Source organism: Pseudophryne corroboree, chromosome 2 (genome assembly GCF_028390025.1).
Source record: "Pseudophryne corroboree isolate aPseCor3 chromosome 2, aPseCor3.hap2, whole genome shotgun sequence".
Lineage (NCBI taxonomy): Eukaryota > Metazoa > Chordata > Amphibia > Anura > Myobatrachidae > Pseudophryne > Pseudophryne corroboree.
Window position 1 is genome coordinate 1,013,592,270 of NC_086445.1, and position 18,880 is coordinate 1,013,611,149.

Here is an 18,880-nt window from a genome sequence, read left to right on the forward strand (position 1 = left end):
ATATACTACTAGCTGCCCTCTTTTTTTTCTGCTCTATACCTCATTCATTATTACATCTATTCTTTTTTTCATCACCTTCCATTTATTCCTTTTCCTCCCCCCACCCTTTTTTTTTTTTTAATTTTCCCTTTTTCCCATTCTTTCACTTACCGCATTGTCACCCTCTCTCAATCATGTCTTGTCCCCGCAGACTAGCTCCAGCCCCATGGCGTCTTGCTGAGGCAGCTCGCCCGCTGACCTTAGCGGTTTGCTGCCACTTCAGGGATTCCCCAGCACTCACTGTAGCCAATGAGCATGCATGAGGTGAGGTGGACCAGCTTGCTCCCTCAGTGCCTCCTGCTCTGGCTGAATTAAGCTTGCCGTGTGGCTCCGTGTGTCTTGCAGTCAGCGGGAGCACCACGGAGGCCTCGAGCACTGGGGGTCAGTTACATGCATGCCAGGGACAAGGCATCCCAGGCCGTATTTAGCACTGGTAGTGTGGGGGGTGCAGGCGCTGAGCTCCCAGGCCTCTGTGCTGAGATCACAGGACCCACGACTGGGGCATACAGACAAGAGGGTGCATTCCAGGCCACAGAGCAGCCAGGCAGGACTCCTGTGGCCAGAGTGCACCCAGGGCGGCAGTAAGATGATATCAGGCCCCATAAGAGGATTCACTTCTGGTTACCCTGCACCCGCCATGTTAGGGGACAGCATGGCTGTACATGGTGCACAGCAGGCTGCTAGTTCTATGTTGGATATGATTATGGTGCCACCTGCTGGAAAATACCAATACATTGCTGCCAATTCCTGCTCAGGATGCCATGTTTGCTAATGTTTCTCTATCAGAGCAGCCAGCAGCCTTTGCATCTTTTAGGGCCATGTTGAGTGGGAGTTTTGCACCAGGGTTGCTAGGATTGTAGGCTTTCACAACAGTGAGCAGCACAGGCCATCAATATGTACAGATGCTGTTGGCTCCAGTTGTCACCCAGGGGTTGCTTTCCATAGTTTCCACTCTAAAAGTAGTGCAGTTTGTCTAGTCCTTGGTGATTGCTCAATTTTTGCCACAACCCTAGGGTCTCGGGGATGGTGGGCTCATTCCTGCCAAATATTCTGCAAATGTCTAATTTTGGCCAGATGCCATATTGGCAGCAGTTTTTTTTCCCCCAGCACAGCAGACGGGGCCCTATGGGTACCCTTGCAGGGTGGGTATGGGCCACTGGGGCTATGGTTTCGTAACTTTAGTCAGGGTGGGCCTACGACCTCTCACCCCCCTTTAGTCTGCGTGGCATGCGGTCATTTAACATCACCTGGCCCGGTTCCAACTTCACCTGGGAAGTCTCTGCGGCCTACTCCTGTTTCCTCTAGGGGGCTTGGTGGAGTGGCTGGTCATTTAATACTTGTTGTTTCTGAAGCTAGCGCCAGTGATTCATCTTTGGTGCCGCCTCCTGCTGCAAGCGAAGGTTCGAGACAAGACATGGAGACTGTTCCGATGGAAGGGGTGAAATCGGTTCCAGCAACTGCACAGTTGACCTATACATCCGTAACTGCGAGCCCTTCAGGATCTGGTGAGCCTGAAGTTTCTGCTGCATCTTGTTAGTTCCTCATCTGATTCTTCTGCTAGCAGCGATGGGTCAGATTCCCTCAAGCGCCTGCGAAAGTTAGCAAAGTTAGGTGCGCGTGAGGTTACGAAGAAGGTTGTCTGGGTCAAATAGATGAAAAAGGCGTCAGTTCCCACGAAGCAGCCATTGTTTCCTGGGATGTTTAATTGCGTTAACACTGTGGTAACCAGGGGTTTAAGGAAGAGGATGAAGGAAAAAATTAGGTAAGGAAAATTGGATGTGTGCCATTATGGATGAAATGAGAAAGATGTTGGTGAAGGCAGGGGAGGTAGGTAAAAATGCCTTTCAGAGTTTTCACCATTGGTTAAGAGGTTTCTTGGTTTTTGCTGCTTGCTATTTGGAGACCAGCCCAGACGAGCTTAAGATTGTTGTGAAATGGATGTAGGATGGGATGGATATGTGAAGGATGGATGTATAGGTTTGGCTGGAAGTGACCAACCAGGGGAAAGATCCACCTAAGGGTCATGGCAAGAATTTTCCAGGTGTGAAAAGAAATACTGGGTCCACAGCAAAAGGGAAGTGTTTAGCTTTTTAAGGATTCTAAATGCATCAGGGGTGTGAACTGTCGTTTTCGACACTCCTGTAGAATCTGCGGCGGTGGTCACCCAGCCAAGGACTGCAAATCTGCAACTGGGGGACAGTAGGGAGAGCATAGCGGAGGCGCTAAGTAAACTGCCTTCCACCATAGTTGTCAGAACTGGCTAAATGGTTGCACTGTTATCCAAATCAGGTGGATGCCAAATGTAAGTAGTTTTGGCTTCCATTTGCCCTTTCTTGACACAATTCAAGTTGTTTCATGCTGGAATTTAAGGTCGGCAAGGGAATTACCCCATGTGGTATGAAAGGAGTAAAATTGGGTTGCATGAGTGGCCCTTTTACATGTAAACTGTTGCCTGGCTTGTCCATATCTCCTTTGGGGGTGGTGCCTAAAAGTCCCAGGCAAATTCCATTTACTCCAGCTTCTGTCTTACCCACACAGGGGCTCCGTTAAAAAAATCCTGATTGAATTTTGTAGGGTCTGTTACCAGTTTGACAAGCCCCTGGAGTTGATATGGGGTTTTGGTTTGGGGGCTCTTTTGGTAAAGTTGGATGTTGAGTCAGCTTTCGCCTCCTCCCTCTTCACCCTGATTCTTTTTAAGATCATGGGTTTTCAGTTAGATGGGGGTTTCTACATTGACAAATGTTCGCCCATGGGCTGTTCTCTCTCTTGTGCCTATTATGAGAAGTTCAGCACTTTCTTACATTGGTGTATCCATGCTGGCACCGGACATGCAGGCATCGCCCAGTATTTGGACAATTTTTTTTCTTTTTTATAGATCCAAGAGATGGTAACATTTGCCAGGATTTACTGTCCTCAGTGGGTGCACTGTTTCAGGTTTTAGGTGTTCTGGTTAATCAAGATAAGATGGAGGGCCCTACGTATTTCCTTTCTTATCTAGGGCTTAAGCTGGATACAGCAGCGGGTTGCTGCCACATTCCCACAGACTATGTTCAGAAGCTTTTAGGTCAAATGGATTAATGTTTGAGTAAAGTCGAGTCAGGCTGATTTAGGGCCAATCCTTCTTGGGCTCCTTGAACTTTGCATGTCGGGTCATCCCGATGGGGAGGGGTTTTTGCCGCAAACTGGAGAGGGCCACGGTGGGAGTGGCCAGGCCGCATCACACCAGTCTCCTGTTATGGGAGATTAAGGATGACCTGAACACAGTGCTCAAGATGCGGCTGTAACAATGATTTGTACAGTGGCAGGATTATATTCATCCCTGGTCTCCATTCCTTTTAATGCATGCTAACACCTTATTTGCCTTTGTTGCTGTACTTTGACATTGTGTGTTGCTGCTACATCTATTATAAATGAGCACCCCCAAATCCTTTCCTAATGTAGTATCCCCCCATTTTCCAATTTAATTGGTAGGTTACATGTTTATTCTTATTCCCAAAGTGCATAACTTTACATTTTTCCACATTAAACCTCATACTCTATTATATTGCCCAAACTTCCAGTTTAAATAAATTGCACTGAAAATACTCCTCATCCACATCTGACTTTATTTCCCTACATATTTAATTATCTGCAAAAATTTACATTGTGCTTTCTAGTCCTACTAATCATTAATAAATATATTAAACAATAGTGGCCCACGCACAGAACCCTGCAGTATTCCACTAATTACTTTAGCCCAGGTGAAAAACACCCATTAATCACCACTCTGTTCCATGTTATCAAGCCAATTATTCATCCATGTACAAATAGTGTCTCCTATACAGAGCTCCCTTAATTTAAAATCTGCCTCTTGTGAGGTATTGTCAAAAGCTGTTGCAAAATCTAGATAAACCACAACTGCTTTACCCTGGTTGAGATTGTTGCTTACTATCTCATAGAAGCTAATCAAATTAGTTTGGCATGACCTATTTCTCACAAAACCAAGCTGGTTCTTATTAATAGCATGGGTGTTCTCCAAGTAGTCCTGTATGCTGTTCCTTAGTATACTCTCCAATAGTTTCCCCACTATTGATGTCAGACTAACCAGTCTATAGTTACCAGGATGAAGTTTAATACCCTTTTTAAATATTGGGACTACATCCGCTATATGCCAGTCTTTTGGTACCATGCCTGATCTAAGTGACTTGGTGAAAATCCGATACAGAGGCCTTGCTATTTCAGCATTTAGCTCCGTCAGAAGCCTAGGATGTAGGCCATCTGGACCAAGGGATTTATTAGTCTTTTATTTTTGTCTTTCAGACTACTTCCTCAGATAGGTATTGGGCCTTCATCAATACTATTGTTACTCACTAATCCTAAAATCTGGTCCTCTCTGACAAGAACAATGTGTTCAATATTTCAGCTTTTTCTTTGTCATTTCTCAGGAATCCCAGTTCGCTTTTTAATGGCCCTATATTCTCTTTAGCCTCTTACTGTTTATGTACTTATAGAACTTTTTAGGATTAGTTGCTCATTAGCAATTTTCCTTTTCATTTTCTATTTTAGCTGCTCTGATTTCCTTTTTGTAATTTGTTACATTCCTTGTAGTACTGGAATGACTCTGCCTTCTCATCTGATTTGAAAGCTTTGAATGCTTGCATTTTTATTCATTTCTTCCTTAACTTTTTGTTTAACCACATTGGTTTGGCTTTAGTACTGTTATTTTTACTGCCCAAGGGGATGAACTTATGGGTGTATTTGACAAGCATCATTTTTAAAAACATCCCACATTTCAGCCATGTTTTTTCCATATAACAAAGTTCCCCAATCTATTCTTTATTGCGTGTTTAAGCACATTTAAAATAAAAAATATTTTTAAAGTTGAGTCTTGGTTGTACCCTTAGAGTGCTGCTTGTGAATGCTAATGTAGAATGTGATCATATGATCACTATTACCCAAGGCCTCGCCTAATGTGGTGGTCGCTATTATCTCCATTGTTAGTACCATGTCTAGTATAGTCCCTAATCTGGTTGGTTCCTTGACTATTTGTGACAGGTAGTTATCCTTTAGCATAATTAAGAACCTAGCAGTGAAGAGAAACCAACAGTTCAGTAATTAGTAATGCAATGTGTAATATATCAATCCTAAACGGTCAACACAGTAATGATACTCGCGTGTCCAGGTGGAGTCTGGATCTGTCTGGACTGCCTGCTGGAGTCCCATGAGTATCTGGACCTCCTACCACAGCATTCGCTCACTGGTCACTGCTGCCTTCATCCAGCACATACGCCCAACTCCTGTCCTTCTGTCCTGCACATGTACCCAGAAACTTTGTACAGCCCCTGTATCCTGCAATACCTTCTTGGTCCTTCCTCCAAGCAGATGTGCCCCTGCAGCAGGCTCCCGGCACCCTCCGTGTGTACATGCACCTGTCACTTCCAGTTCATCCGCATCAGCAGCAGTGTCTCTTCCTCTCCTTTAGCAGCATGTCTTCTCCTTTTGTTGGAGTTGTTTCCAATAATTATAGCAATGGAGTTGTGGGCTGCTAAATTGTTCACCTCTCGATCATTTTCTGGTGCGACAAATTTGGAGTAGGTCAAGAGGTTAACCACCAATGCTCCTCTTCTTCCCCACAGGCTTGGTGGCTGCTGAGGTTCCTGGTTTACAAAATGCCTGCGCTTTAATATTCACTGCTAGGCATGTGCCCGGGGATGACAATGGCATTGCTGATGCAGTGTCACATTTCAACTTTCACAGTTGTCACGAGTTGGCTCTAGAGGCAGAGACCCTGGGATTGACTTGTCCGCATTAAGTCTGGCAGATTATCAATCAGGCATAGCAGACTTGGCATGGGAATCTATGGCACCTGCAACCCTTTGGACATATTCAGCAGCATGGCAGACATGGGAAGCGTTTTAAGCTAGGTTTGGAGGTAAATGGAAGGAGAATAGTTTGATAGCATTCATTTGGGACAATTACAAGAAGGGTAGATACAAGGCAGCAATGAGTGTGGCTTTGGATATTTGATTCCACACAAGGTTGCTGAGTGAGACTGACCCCACCAAGTCGTTTATTTTGTCCAAAGCCCTTAGGTGCTGGGCTAAGGAAAAGCCCGTGCCAGCTGATTCGCATAGGCCCATTGACATGCAGTTGTGCAATTTGTTAGCCATTCTCACTGCAGTAACTGATACTAAATTTAAGGCGTCCCTGTTCTGATCAGCTTTTTCTTTTGTATTTTTTTGGTTTGGTTTAGAGTTAGTGAATTAGTGGCGGTCAATAAACAGTTGGAGGATAGAGTTCTTCTGTTCAAAGACCTTGCACATTATTAGCTCCTGTTTAAAAACAAGATACCCTGGTCCAAGACCGATTAGTTTGGCCAGACGTTGGGTCTCAACAGCTCAGGCAGCGGCCGAGTTGTGTCCGGTTAGGCTGGCAAGCATCAATTTGCCCTTAAGGCCTTCAGATGGTGCCCAATTCCTGCTACACAGGTATTCCTTGCCTCTTACTAGGTTTCATTTTCCTGCAGTGTTTTCAATTTGTTTACGTAAATTAGGGCTCCAGGTGGAGAAGTACGGGACACTCTTTCCACATTGGGGCGGCTACTTGTGCAGCGGCTAGTGGTCTTCCAACTTCAGTCATCCAAAAAATAGGTTGATGGAAGGCTGTGGCTTGTAGGTCATTTATCAGGTTAGATAAAGTTTAATTTTGCACCAACCCAAAAATGTTGTTTACTCACCAGAATTGCATTCCAGAATTGGTATGAAGGGATTTTTAATTTTTCCTCTGAGGGGGCCTAATTACAATTGGCTGAACCTTAAGGTACACGGGAGGTTGTTTATATTTTCTCCTTCACTTGGGTTGTTTCTAACAGTTCTATTTTCTTTTAACTTTGGTTCACAAAATTGTGGGTGGGGTGTCTGACAGCTAGGTTATGCTTTCTTTTACAGCACCAACCGATTCTCCTGAACAGATTTGGGTGGTGGGCAATTCTTATGTGTTTTAGGATGAATGTCATTCCCTTGCTAGAAGAGCGTCTGAGTTTGGTGGTTGGGGAGTTAGATGGTTAGGGGTTTGAGGTCTTGAAGCCTGACCACTTATTAGATTTACTTTTTCAGCGAGAGCAGCATTGGGGGCGTCCTGATGTGTTGATCATACACCTTGGTGGTAATGTTGGCAAAGTAAAGGACATTGATCTTATACTGAAGGTCAAGGCAGAATTGGGAAGAGTTCATCTTCATTGGCCAGGGGTTCATCTGGTGTTGTCAGACATTATACGTAGGTTTGTCTGGAGTGGTTCATGTGGTTTTGCTTCCATAGAAAAGACCAGGAAGAAGATATTTTGCGGTGTTGAAATTTGTATTGTCCATAGTTGGTGTAGTGGTTAGGCATCCGTTGGTGCTACAGTCCTCATTATTTCAGGAATGACTGTTTAGGGGTCGGTGTTTTTCTTAAGGGAGTCTTTTCCTGTTAGAATTAGTTTTATGCGATTGGATCCTTTTCATTCAGGTGGCAGGCTGCGTTTCTTAGAACCAGATGTGGCGGTTCTTAGAACCTGGTGGTGGCAGGAAGGCGCTACTGGCCAGCGGTTAGGTGTGGTATAAGTGGTCATGGTGGGGCACTTACCCTTTTGAGGGATGGCAGGTGTCCTGTTCTTGCCGTGGGACTATGGGCATTCACAGCGGGTGTTCGCACTGTGCCATAGTAAATGGTGGTGAGACCCTCTTGACACAGGTTATGCTTATTTATAGATGGAGTGTTTAAGTCGCTGCCCTTTTAGAAGATCCAATTGACTGGAGCTGATTAAGGTAGCCCCTTCCTTGCCATCGCTTTATGAATAGGGTCCTTCCAAATAATATTAATGACCTTTTAAATCCAATGCAGTTGTGTCTGTGTCGTCATTAGTTGATAAACTATCTTAAAGTGTTAAGGTACAATCACAATAAATAGACTTGTTAATAAAATCACATACTTTTACATATAGATGATTATGCATCAGGTTAATACAAATTTGGGAGCAGATTTGAGCACTATTTTTAGTAGAGATGTGCGTGTTTGGATTTACCTGAATTTGCCTGGCTCTAAAAATGGCATCTTATTGGCTCTCAGATGTCATGTGTTTAGGATGGTCAATAAGAAAAATCAGGAAATCTGAACTCCCATTAAGAACCAAGTAAATTTGAACCCTCACATCTCTAATTTTTTAAGAATGTTTAGATCTGTTTAAAGGGAATGACTAGCATTACACAGTACAGTATGTGATATACATTATTGTCTCATAATACTACATGACACTCACACCTCTAAGTAGCAGTATACAATAAATAAGTGATAGCCTTCAGTCATGAGGAGCACTAGTAATAAAGCCTTCCAGGTACATAGATCAATCAGTAAAGCTAGGTATACACTATTAAATTATCTGGCAAACCATCTGTCCAATCTGGCTGGTTGGAATGGTAATCTGGTAATGTATGAGAGCAAATCACAAGCAACCATTTAATCCCAAACACCAGAAAATGGACAAATAGTTTTTCAAACAAATTTGGTTGAATATTTGTTTTAACCAACTCGTCTGACAATTTTTCACCATTTTCCAGTGTTTAGGAAAAATAATTGATACATGACCAGATTTTCATTCCAACCAGACAAATTGGACAAATGGTCTGCCAGATAATTGTATAGTGTATGCCCAGTTTAACTGTAAGGCTCTCTAATGAGGTCAAACCAAAGGGCGGGCGTATAGAGAGCAAGCACCGCCTACTCATACATAGTTGCCAACTGCTGTGAATTTCCAGGGGGCAATCTCGGGTAACAATGATATGTGTATCTGGGACATGTTGGCAATTATGTATTTGGCACTGTCAAGGCTTGGAGTACTTGTAGAGTCCTAACTTTGTCATGCATTGTAATATTTATTTTTGTCCTGATGTTGTGTGCTCTGCTCCATCCAGATAAACAGCAATGCAGTGTGGACATCACAGAGCGTGAAGATTGCGGTTATCCTGGGATAAGTGATAAGGAATGCTATTCCAGAGGCTGCTGCTTTAATTCAAGTGTTCCCGGGGTTGAATGGTGTTTTTACCCCAAAAGCACAGGTAGAGTATAGAGTGCAGTGGTAGAGTGGGAGCATGTAGTGCGATGGATTACAGATTTGAAGGTGCACATACATGAATTAGGCCCATACAGTAGCTGTAAGAGTTTTGCTTGTGTATTCCTTATTCTTAGCCATGGCCAGGCAGTACATAAGAATATTCCATTGTTTAATTGGATATTTCCTGTTTTTAACTGTTCCTAAAAAAAGAAATAAATTATACTTTGATTTTAACATAGATGAACCCAAATGTTCAGTTGACCAAAGGAGCTAAATTGCCCTGTGATAAGTAAGCACTAGGCCATGTACGCTCCATGAACTATACTTCACTGAACATCTTCAGAACAGACAATTCTAATTACATACAAGTAGATTATGGGAGGGCTGCATAGGCACAAAACTAAGTTTTATATTTTTGTGATGGGTTAAGTTTAGGTTAGTTGCTTGCTAGGAATATCAAGTTTTGTTTGTTTTTGTGGTAAGCTAGGTTTAGCCTTTCAGGGAGTTTAGGGGCGGTTTTGTTAGGTTATATACATGGAATTTGAATATTAATATTCCTCTCCTTCGTTTTGGAAGGCTGAGTACTACAGTATCTCTCCTGATTTACCTTGCCAGTATCTCTCCTTATTTACCTTGCATAGCTCTTGCTCACATACTTTCTTCTAGCTGTCCTCTTTTCTGCTCTATACCTCATTCATTCTATTTTTTTTTAATCACCTTCCATTTATTCCTTTTTCCTTTTTTATTTTTCATACTGCTTTTCCCATTCTTTCTCTCACCGCATTTTCACCCTCCCTCCATGCTCCAGACCTGCTGTCTTGCCTGCAAATAGTGCACAGCAAGCTGCTGTTTCTGTGTTAGATGTGATTATCCCGCCACCTGCTGGACATATCAATACATTGCAGCCAATTCCTGCTCTGGATGCCATGTTAGCTAATGTTTCTCTGCCAGAGCAGTCTGCTGCCTTTGCTTTTAGGGCCATGTCTAGTTGGAGTTTTGCACCGAAGTTGCTAGGCTTGCAGGCTTTTGCAACAGCGAGCAGCACAGGCCATAAATATTTACAGATGCTGTTGCCTCCAGTTGTCACCCAGGGGTTGCCTTCCATAGTTTCCACCCCGCAAGTAGTGCAATCTGTATAGTTCTCTTGGATCGCTCAGAATTTTTGCCACTCCTTGTATCTTGGGGATGGTGGGCTCACTCCCACCTAATACTTTGCAAGCATGTAGTTTTGGACAGATGCCATATTGGCAGCAGTTTAATTCCCCAGCACAACAGACAGGGCCCTATGGGTACCCTTGGCAGCACAGATATGGGCCACTTGGGCCGTGGTTTCTGAACTTCAGTAAGGGTGGGCCTATGACCACTTACCCCCCTCTAGTCAGTGTGGTGTGTGGTCATTTAGCATCACCTGGTCTGGTTCCAACTTCCAGTCTGGAAAACTATGGACAGGTCTCTAGCGATAATGAGATGAATCTCTCAATATTTACCAACCAATAAGATAAAATGTGTAAGCCTTCTCTAGCTGTAAACCCACTAGTGGTTTCCCCAAACACCTTTAAATACAGGTTCCAAATTCACCTGGGGTGGTTTCAGTTGAAGCAACTCTGTGGCCTACTCCCATTTCCTCTAGGTGGGCATGCTGGAGTGGTCAGTAATGTAATACCTGTTTCTGAAGCTAGCGCCAGTGACTCATCTCCAGTGCCTCCTCCTACAACAAGCGAAGGTTCAAGACAAGAAGACATGGAGACCGTTCCGGTGGAAGGGGTGGATTCCATTCTGGCAACTGCACAGTTGCCCGACGCATCTGGAACTGCCGGCCCTTCAGGATCTGGTGAGCATGAAATTTCTGATGCATCTTCGGTTAGTTCCTCATCTGATTCATCTGGTGTGGTCAGACATTATACCTAGGTTTGTCTGGAGGGGTTCATGTGATTTTAGTGCCATAGACAAGGCCAGGAAGAAAAATGTTGCTGTGTTGAAATTTGTTTGGTCAATAGGTGGTGGTGCAGTTAGGCATCTGTTAGTGTTAGTCTTCATTATTTCAGGAATGACTGTTCACCGGTCACCGTTAGGGGTCGGTGTTTTTCTTAAGTGAGTCTTTTCCTGTGTGGATTAGTTTTATGCTGTTGGATCCTTGTTTTCATTCAGCGTGACAGGCTTCATTTCTTAGAACTGGTTGTGGTGGTTCTTAGAACCCGGCAGCGTCAGGAAGGCACTAAAGTTAAATATTTGGTTTAACCAACTTGTCTGACAATTTTTCACCATTTTCCAGTGTTTAGGAAACATAGTGGATACATGACCAGATTTTTATGGTGTCACACATTGGCGGGCATACAGAGAGCAAGCACCGCCCACTCATGCATAGTAACCAGCTGATGTTACTTTCCAGGGGGAAATCTCTGGAAACACAATGATTTCTATAAATCTGGGACATGATTTCAATGATGTATTTGGCACTGTCAAGGGTTAGAGTACTTGCAGTAGAGCTCCCAACTTTCTTGTCATGCATTGTGATATTTCCTATTGTCCTGGTGTTGTGTGCTTTGATATCCACACTACACTGCTTTTTTTTTTTTTATCTGGTTGAAGCAAAGAGCGTGAATATTGTGGATTTCCCAGGATAAGCACCAAGGAATGCTATTCCAGAGGCTGCTGCTTTAATTCAAGTGTTCCTGATAAATGGTTTTTACCCCCAAAACTCCCAGTATATAGTACAAGTGGCCACATCTGCAATATTTTGTACTGCATACATTTGTCTGAGCAAATGCACCTCTGCTTCCCAGTCATACATGACTGAGCAGCATCGACTAAATGAGTGACTCTGGTCGGGTACAGGGGCCCTCACACATGGGGATAAGTGCGCTATGGTTGGGGAGATGGGGTTGTCATATTTCCAGGGCTAAGCGTATACTGAGATCCTGGTGACTTCACACTGGTTACTTGCACCAAGAATAGGGCTGGTAATACTGCTGGCCCTACTGTCACACGTGGATGTATAGAGGCCGGTGCGGTCACATAGATGAGGGTGACTCTGAAAATACAGTATATGCAGATCTCCATCTGTAGTCCAAAGACTCAATGCAGCCTGAATTGTTTGACTCAGAATCTGCCAATAAGTGTGTAGATAAGTTTTGTTCAAACTGACTTGCTGCCAATAAAGTTGAAAAAACATTGCAGATATTTCATAAAGCTGTTCTTGTAATTGTTCATGGGGGAATGTGAACATTTATCACAGTTTTTAATACATTTATGTGCACAGGAAAGAACACACATCACACTCATACGCACCTCCACTCATGCTCACAGTAACACATATACCTCTACCCTGAACTTTTATAGAATTCTTTTGCTCTGCTCAGCGGAACATCGGTGTCTGAGACGCAAGGTAGCAAATTGTCACTGTCTGTCCTTTGGCTAGAAGTGGTTCAGCACGGGGGGGCAGTGTTATTGGGTAGGGAGGGTTCCGACCATCTGTGTGTAGTGCTGTACCCTCTGATGACATTGCTATGTTTCCTATTGTGTGCAGGATGCTCTGTGAGCCCCAAGCTGAGGAAAGACTGCGGATATCCCAACATCAGCTCCAAGGACTGTCTGTCTAGAGGCTGCTGTTTTGACTCCAGTATTCCTGAGACCATCTGGTGCTTCTATGGATATAAATAAAATACTAACGGTAATGCACATAATGTGTCACCCATTAGACAGTCACAATCTGTTTAAACTAATAGTTTGAGTTCTTGTGTATTATAATAGAGTTGTATTAAAAATAGAATTGTATATCATCTTATATAATTCATATGATTGGGCGTACTGGTGGAGTCAATCAACAATGCGAAGTGCAACATTAATGTGAAGGCACTACATGGCTGTAACATCATTCACTATCCCTTATACCCCATAGAGGTGCGTTAGGAAACTAGCAATGATGGTCTGCTAGAAAATACTGTGGTGTGCGCAGCCAAACTTTGTGCTAAATTTTTCATGCAGTGCTACATACAGTTTAGATAAAGCCTTGGAAAAGGGGGCTGCATTTACCTGACTACTGTATGTATAACATTACACAGACATGTTTCCTATTGTATATTTACAATATAGCAAAGTCATACTTCACAGATTTGTCTACGCCCCCCTCCCTCCTGTACTCGGCCCAGTGCGAGTTCACTGTAGCTCTGTAGTTCTACACATCTTAGACAGTGTAATTTCTGAGGGTAAAGCCTGTCTCTAGGTTGCGATAATGTGTTTTTCTTACAGATGCGCAGTATAACCGGCTCGTAACAATCACCGGAGTCTCCGTACAGACAGCATCCTGGTTCTGTGTGCTTTTTTTCTGATCTGTAAATGTGATTTAGGTTTAGCATAAAAATTGTGATCATTTCTGTAAGTGTTACAGCATTATAGGTAATATCCATGTTTTGTAGTCGTACTGTATATGTGGATTTTCTTTCAATACATCGATTCCCAACATACTTCACCCCACATCACATTTGTATAATCAAATATATAAACAAGTCCTTAATGCACTCTTCTGGCTCTGTGTGATTTATTCCATACCATAAACACATCTGACTTCTGCAAGACTCTAACTTACTGCTTACTAATTAACCTCCTGGACACCCTCTCCCTCTGACCTTAATATTTATTTTAATAAAGCTTAAGCAAACAACTGACAAATGACACAAAGCATTGTATAGGCACAATTAAAGAATTGCTGGTATAGTGACTCAGGTGCCACAAGACATTTTAGTTGTAATCACTACATTGAGCACGTGTGATCCTATAACAGTCAAATGAATAGGAAACAAAGGGCCTAATTCACTCCTGATCACTGTTCTAGGCATTCGCATGCAGTGTATGCAGGTGTGTGAACAAAGGAAAAACACTCCTATTACGTACAAATGTGCAGCAGTGCACAAAAGAGGTGCTTAATATTTAACATTGTACAGGAGCAATGCATTTGCATAGTTGAGAATTGATCCACATGCATCACGGATCTTGTCGTACATGTGCACTGCATTTACAAGTTTGCAACAATTGCATAATGTTAGTTATTTTTTTTTTTCATTTGTCTGTATTTTTTATTTAACCATTCACCCTAAGGATTCAAAATGTTGAACAATTAAGTGATCAAACACTGCAAATTGAAGAGTTTGACAACTGAATTGTTCAATATCATTTGGCAATTAAGGCAACAACTATCTCCTCAATGTTTGGTGTCCTATTTGCGCAATACACAATACTATTTGTTAAAATACGATCTCAAAAATATTTAGTATTTAAAAATGGTGATGTTAACCCCCAAAAATAAATAAGGAAAGACACACATGAAATGTAGTAAAAATATAAATAGACACATAGTCAAAACAGAGACTAGATGACATAGAAAAGACACTTAAGTTTATTTTTAAACACCACACAATACTGTAGCTACATTTTGAAAGTTTACTTTTTGAAACAACAAAAAACAAATTCATAATGAAATTTATCAAAATGACTAATAAATTCTAGACATTGTCCAGCGGGGCCAGAATGTGTGCCTGCATGGCCAGTAGCTACATATGGATGGTCTGGTTTAGATCTACAAAAGAAAGAGAGGTTCAGATTGCCCTATAGTGGTGCACACAATTATGTATTAAAATATAACTTTTATTATAATGTACTAAAACCAGCGAATTTTAATATAGAATAGTGTACATAAGAAAGAAATGGTGTTTAAAATAAGAAGCTGCGCACAAGATGTCACTGGATTGCCTTGTATAATGTTGTTTATATGTAGTCAAGAGTGTACTAGAAGTGTGTGACTCATATAAACACATCCAATATTTGTGACTCTCATTCACACTTTCATTATCTTCTACCCTTAGTGGAATTCCTAAATTCTTATTTTTAATCCCTCCCAGGATTAAAATATAACACCATTAGAAGAAGCAGGATTCAAGATGTCGTTCTGAACAGTATTGTTACCCCAATTAATATCACTTGCTGTGTGCAGTATTTATAATAATAAATGGATCAAACAAATAATGTGTATGTTGTTGTTCTATTCCACTAGGGCTCACAATTAGTGTCCAGGTTATGTTATAAGCTCTGATCACAAATGTGTACTCCTGAGCTTCATGAGTGGTGGTGTAACCACTGAGAGAGAAACCTTTAAACACTCGGATACTAGTGATGAGCGGGTTCGGTTTCTTTGAATCCGAACCCGCACGAACTTCACTTTTTTTTTCACGGGTCCGAGCGACTCGGATCTTCCCGCCTTGCTCGGTTAACCCGAGCGCGCCCGAACGTCGTCATGACGCTGTCGGATTCTCGCGAGACTCGGATTCTATATAAGGAGCCGCGCGTCGCCGCCATTTTCACACGTGCATTGAGATTGATAGGGAGAGGACGTGGCTGGCGTCCTCTCCATTAGAATAGATTAGAAGAGAGAGAGAGAGAGATTGTGCAGACAGAGTTTACCACAGTGACCAGTGCAGTTGTTGTTAAGTTAACTTTTATTTAATATATCCGTTCTCTGCTATATCCGTTCTCTGCCTGAAAAAAACGATACACAGCAGTCACACAGTGTGACTCGGTCTGTGTGCACTCAGCTCAGCCCAGTGTGCTGCACATCAATGTATAAAAGCTTATAATAATTGTGGGGGAGACTGGGGAGCACTGCAGGTTGTTATAGCAGGAGCCAGGAGTACATAATATTATATTAATTTAAAATTAAACAGTGCACACTTTTGCTGCAGGAGTGCCACTGCCAGTGTGACTAGTGGTGACCAGTGCCTGACCACCAGTATAGTAGTATATTGTTGTATACTATCTCTTTATCAACCAGTCTATATTAGCAGCAGACACAGTACAGTGCGGTAGTTCACGGCTGTGGCTACCTCTGTGTCGGCAGTCGGCACTCGGCAGGCAGTCCGTCCATCCATAATTGTATAATTATATACCACCTAACCGTGGTATTTTTTTTTCTTTCTTTATACCGTCGTCATAGTCATACTAGTTGTTACGAGTATACTACTATCTCTTTATCAACCAGTGTACAGTGCGGTAGTTCACGGCTGTGGCTACCTCTGTGTCGGCAGTCGGCAGGCAGTCCGTCCATCCATAATTGTATTATAATATATACCACCTAACCGTGGTTTTTTTTTCATTCTTTATACCGTCATAGTGTCATACTAGTTGTTACGAGTATACTACTATCTCTTTATCAACCAGTGTACAGTGCGGTAGTTCACGGCTGTGGCTACCTCTGTGTCGGCAGTCGGCAGGCAGTCCGTCCATCCATAATTGTATTATAATATATACCACCTAACCGTGGTTTTTTTTTCATTCTTTATACCGTCATAGTCAGTCATACTAGTTGTTACGAGTATACTACTATCTCTTTATCAACCAGTGTACAGTGCGGTAGTTCACGGCTGTGGCTACCTCTGTGTCGGCAGTCGGCAGGCAGTCCGTCCATCCATAATTGTATTATAATATATACCACCTAACCGTGGTTTTTTTTTCATTCTTTATACCGTCATAGTGTCATACTAGTTGTTACGAGTATACTACTATCTCTTTATCAACCAGTGTACAGTGCGGTAGTTCACGGCTGTGGCTACCTCTGTGTCGGCACTCGGCAGGCAGTCCGTCCATCCATAATTGTATTACAATATATACCACCTAACCGTGGTTTTTTATACCACCTAACCGTGGCAGTCCGTCCATAATTGTATACTAGTATCCAATCCATCCATCTCCATTGTTTACCTGAGGTGCCTTTTAGTTCTGCCTATAAAATATGGAGAACAAAAAAGTTGAGGTTCCAAAATTAGGGAAAGATCAAGATCCACTTCCACCTCGTGCTGAAGCTGCTGCCACTAGTCATGGCCGAGACGATGAAATGCCAGCAACGTCGTCTGCCAAGGCCGATGCCCAATGTCATAGTACAGAGCATGTCAAATCCAAAACACCAAATATCAGAAAAAAAAGGACTCCAAAACCTAAAATAAAATTGTCGGAGGAGAAGCGTAAACTTGCCAATATGCCATTTACCACACGGAGTGGCAAGGAACGGCTGAGGCCCTGGCCTATGTTCATGGCTAGTGGTTCAGCTTCACATGAGGATGAAAGCACTCAGCCTCTCGCTAGAAAACTGAAAAGACTCAAGCTGGCAAAAGCACCGCAAAGAACTGTGCGTTCTTTGAAATCCCAAATCCACAAGGAGAGTCCAATTGTGTCGTTTGCGATGCCTGACCTTCCCAACACTGGACGTGAAGAGCATGCGCCTTCCACTATTTGCATGCCCCCTGCAAGTGCTGGAAGGAGCACCCGCAGTCCAGTTCCTGATAGTCAGATTGAAGATGTCAGTGTTGAAGTACACCAGGATGAGGAGGATATGGGTGTTGCTGGCGCTGGGGAGGAAATTGACCAGAAGGATTCTGATGGTGAGGTGGTTTGTTTAAGTCAGGCACCCGGGGAGACACCTGTTGTCCGTGGGAGGAATATGGCCGTTGACATGCCAGGTGAAAATACCAAAAAAATCAGCTCTTCGGTGTGGAGGTATTTCACCAGAAATGCGGACAACAGGTGTCAAGCCGTGTGTTCCCTTTGTCAAGCTGTAATAAGTAGGGGTAAGGACGTTAACCACCTCGGAACATCCTCCCTTATACGTCACCTGCAGCGCATTCATAATAAGTCAGTGACAAGTTCAAAAACTTTGGGTGACAGCGGAAGCAGTCCACTGACCAGTAAATCCCTTCCTCTTGTAACCAAGCTCACGCAAACCACCCCACCAACTCCCTCAGTGTCAATTTCCTCCTTCCCCAGGAATGCCAATAGTCCTGCAGGCCATGTCACTGGCAAGTCTGACGAGTCCTCTCCTGCCTGGGATTCCTCCGATGCATCCTTGCGTGTAACGCCTACTGCTGCTGGCGCTGCTGTTGTTGCCGCTGGGAGTCGATGGTCATCCCAGAGGGGAAGTCGTAAGCCCACTTGTACTACTTCCAGTAAGCAATTGACTGTTCAACAGTCCTTTGCGAGGAAGATGAAATATCACAGCAGTCATCCTACTGCAAAGCGGATAACTGAGTCCTTGACAACTATGTTGGTGTTAGACGTGCGTCCGGTATCCGCCGTTAGTTCACAGGGAACTAGACAATTTATTGAGGCAGTGTGCCCCCGTTACCAAATACCATCTAGGTTCCACTTCTCTAGGCAGGCGATACCGAGAATGTACACGGACGTCAGAAAAAGACTCACCAGTGTCCTAAAAAATGCAGTTGTACCCAATGTCCACTTAACCACGGACATGTGGAGCAGGGCAGGGTCAGGACTATATGACTGTGACAGCCCACTGGGTAGATGTATGGACTCCCGCCGCAAGAACAGCAGCGGCGGCACCAGTAGCAGCATCTCGCAAACGCCAACTCTTTCCTAGGCAGGCTACGCTTTGTATCACCGCTTTCCAGAATACGCACACAGCTGAAAACCTCTTACGGCAACTGAGGAAGATCATCGCGGAATGGCTTACCCCAATTGGACTCTCCTGTGGATTTGTGGCATCGGACAACGCCAGCAATATTGTGTGTGCATTAAATATGGGCAAATTCCAGCACGTCCCATGTTTTGCACATACCTTGAATTTGGTGGTGCAGAATTTTTTAAAAAACGACAGGGGTGTGCAAGAGATGCTGTCGGTGGCCAGAAGAATTGCGGGACACTTTCGGCGTACAGGCACCACGTACAGAAGACTGGAGCACCACCAAAAACTACTGAACCTGCCCTGCCATCATCTGA

The 18,880-nt window shown here is 43.3% G+C and overlaps 1 protein-coding gene across 50 annotated transcripts in view; it reads left to right on the forward strand.

Annotated features, from left to right (window-relative positions):
- Positions 1 to 18,880, forward strand: part of LOC135050271 (uncharacterized) — a 466,297-nt gene that overhangs the window by 332,942 nt on the left and 114,475 nt on the right. The window contains exons 49-53 of one of the 50 annotated variants that reach the window (XM_063956657.1): positions 1,392 to 1,544; positions 8,967 to 9,110; positions 10,737 to 10,937; positions 12,633 to 12,776; positions 13,355 to 13,623. The exons of 48 other annotated variants lie outside the window; for them this stretch is intronic. In XM_063956657.1, coding sequence (XP_063812727.1) covers positions 1,392 to 1,544; positions 8,967 to 9,110; positions 10,737 to 10,937; positions 12,633 to 12,766 — 632 coding nt within the window. In that variant the 3' untranslated portion in view covers positions 12,767 to 12,776; positions 13,355 to 13,623. Of the gene's footprint in view, positions 1 to 1,391; positions 1,545 to 8,966; positions 9,111 to 10,736; positions 10,938 to 12,632; positions 12,777 to 13,354; positions 13,624 to 18,880 lie in introns of those variants that run through there. One more of the 50 variants, XM_063956661.1, reaches the window with a different exon arrangement.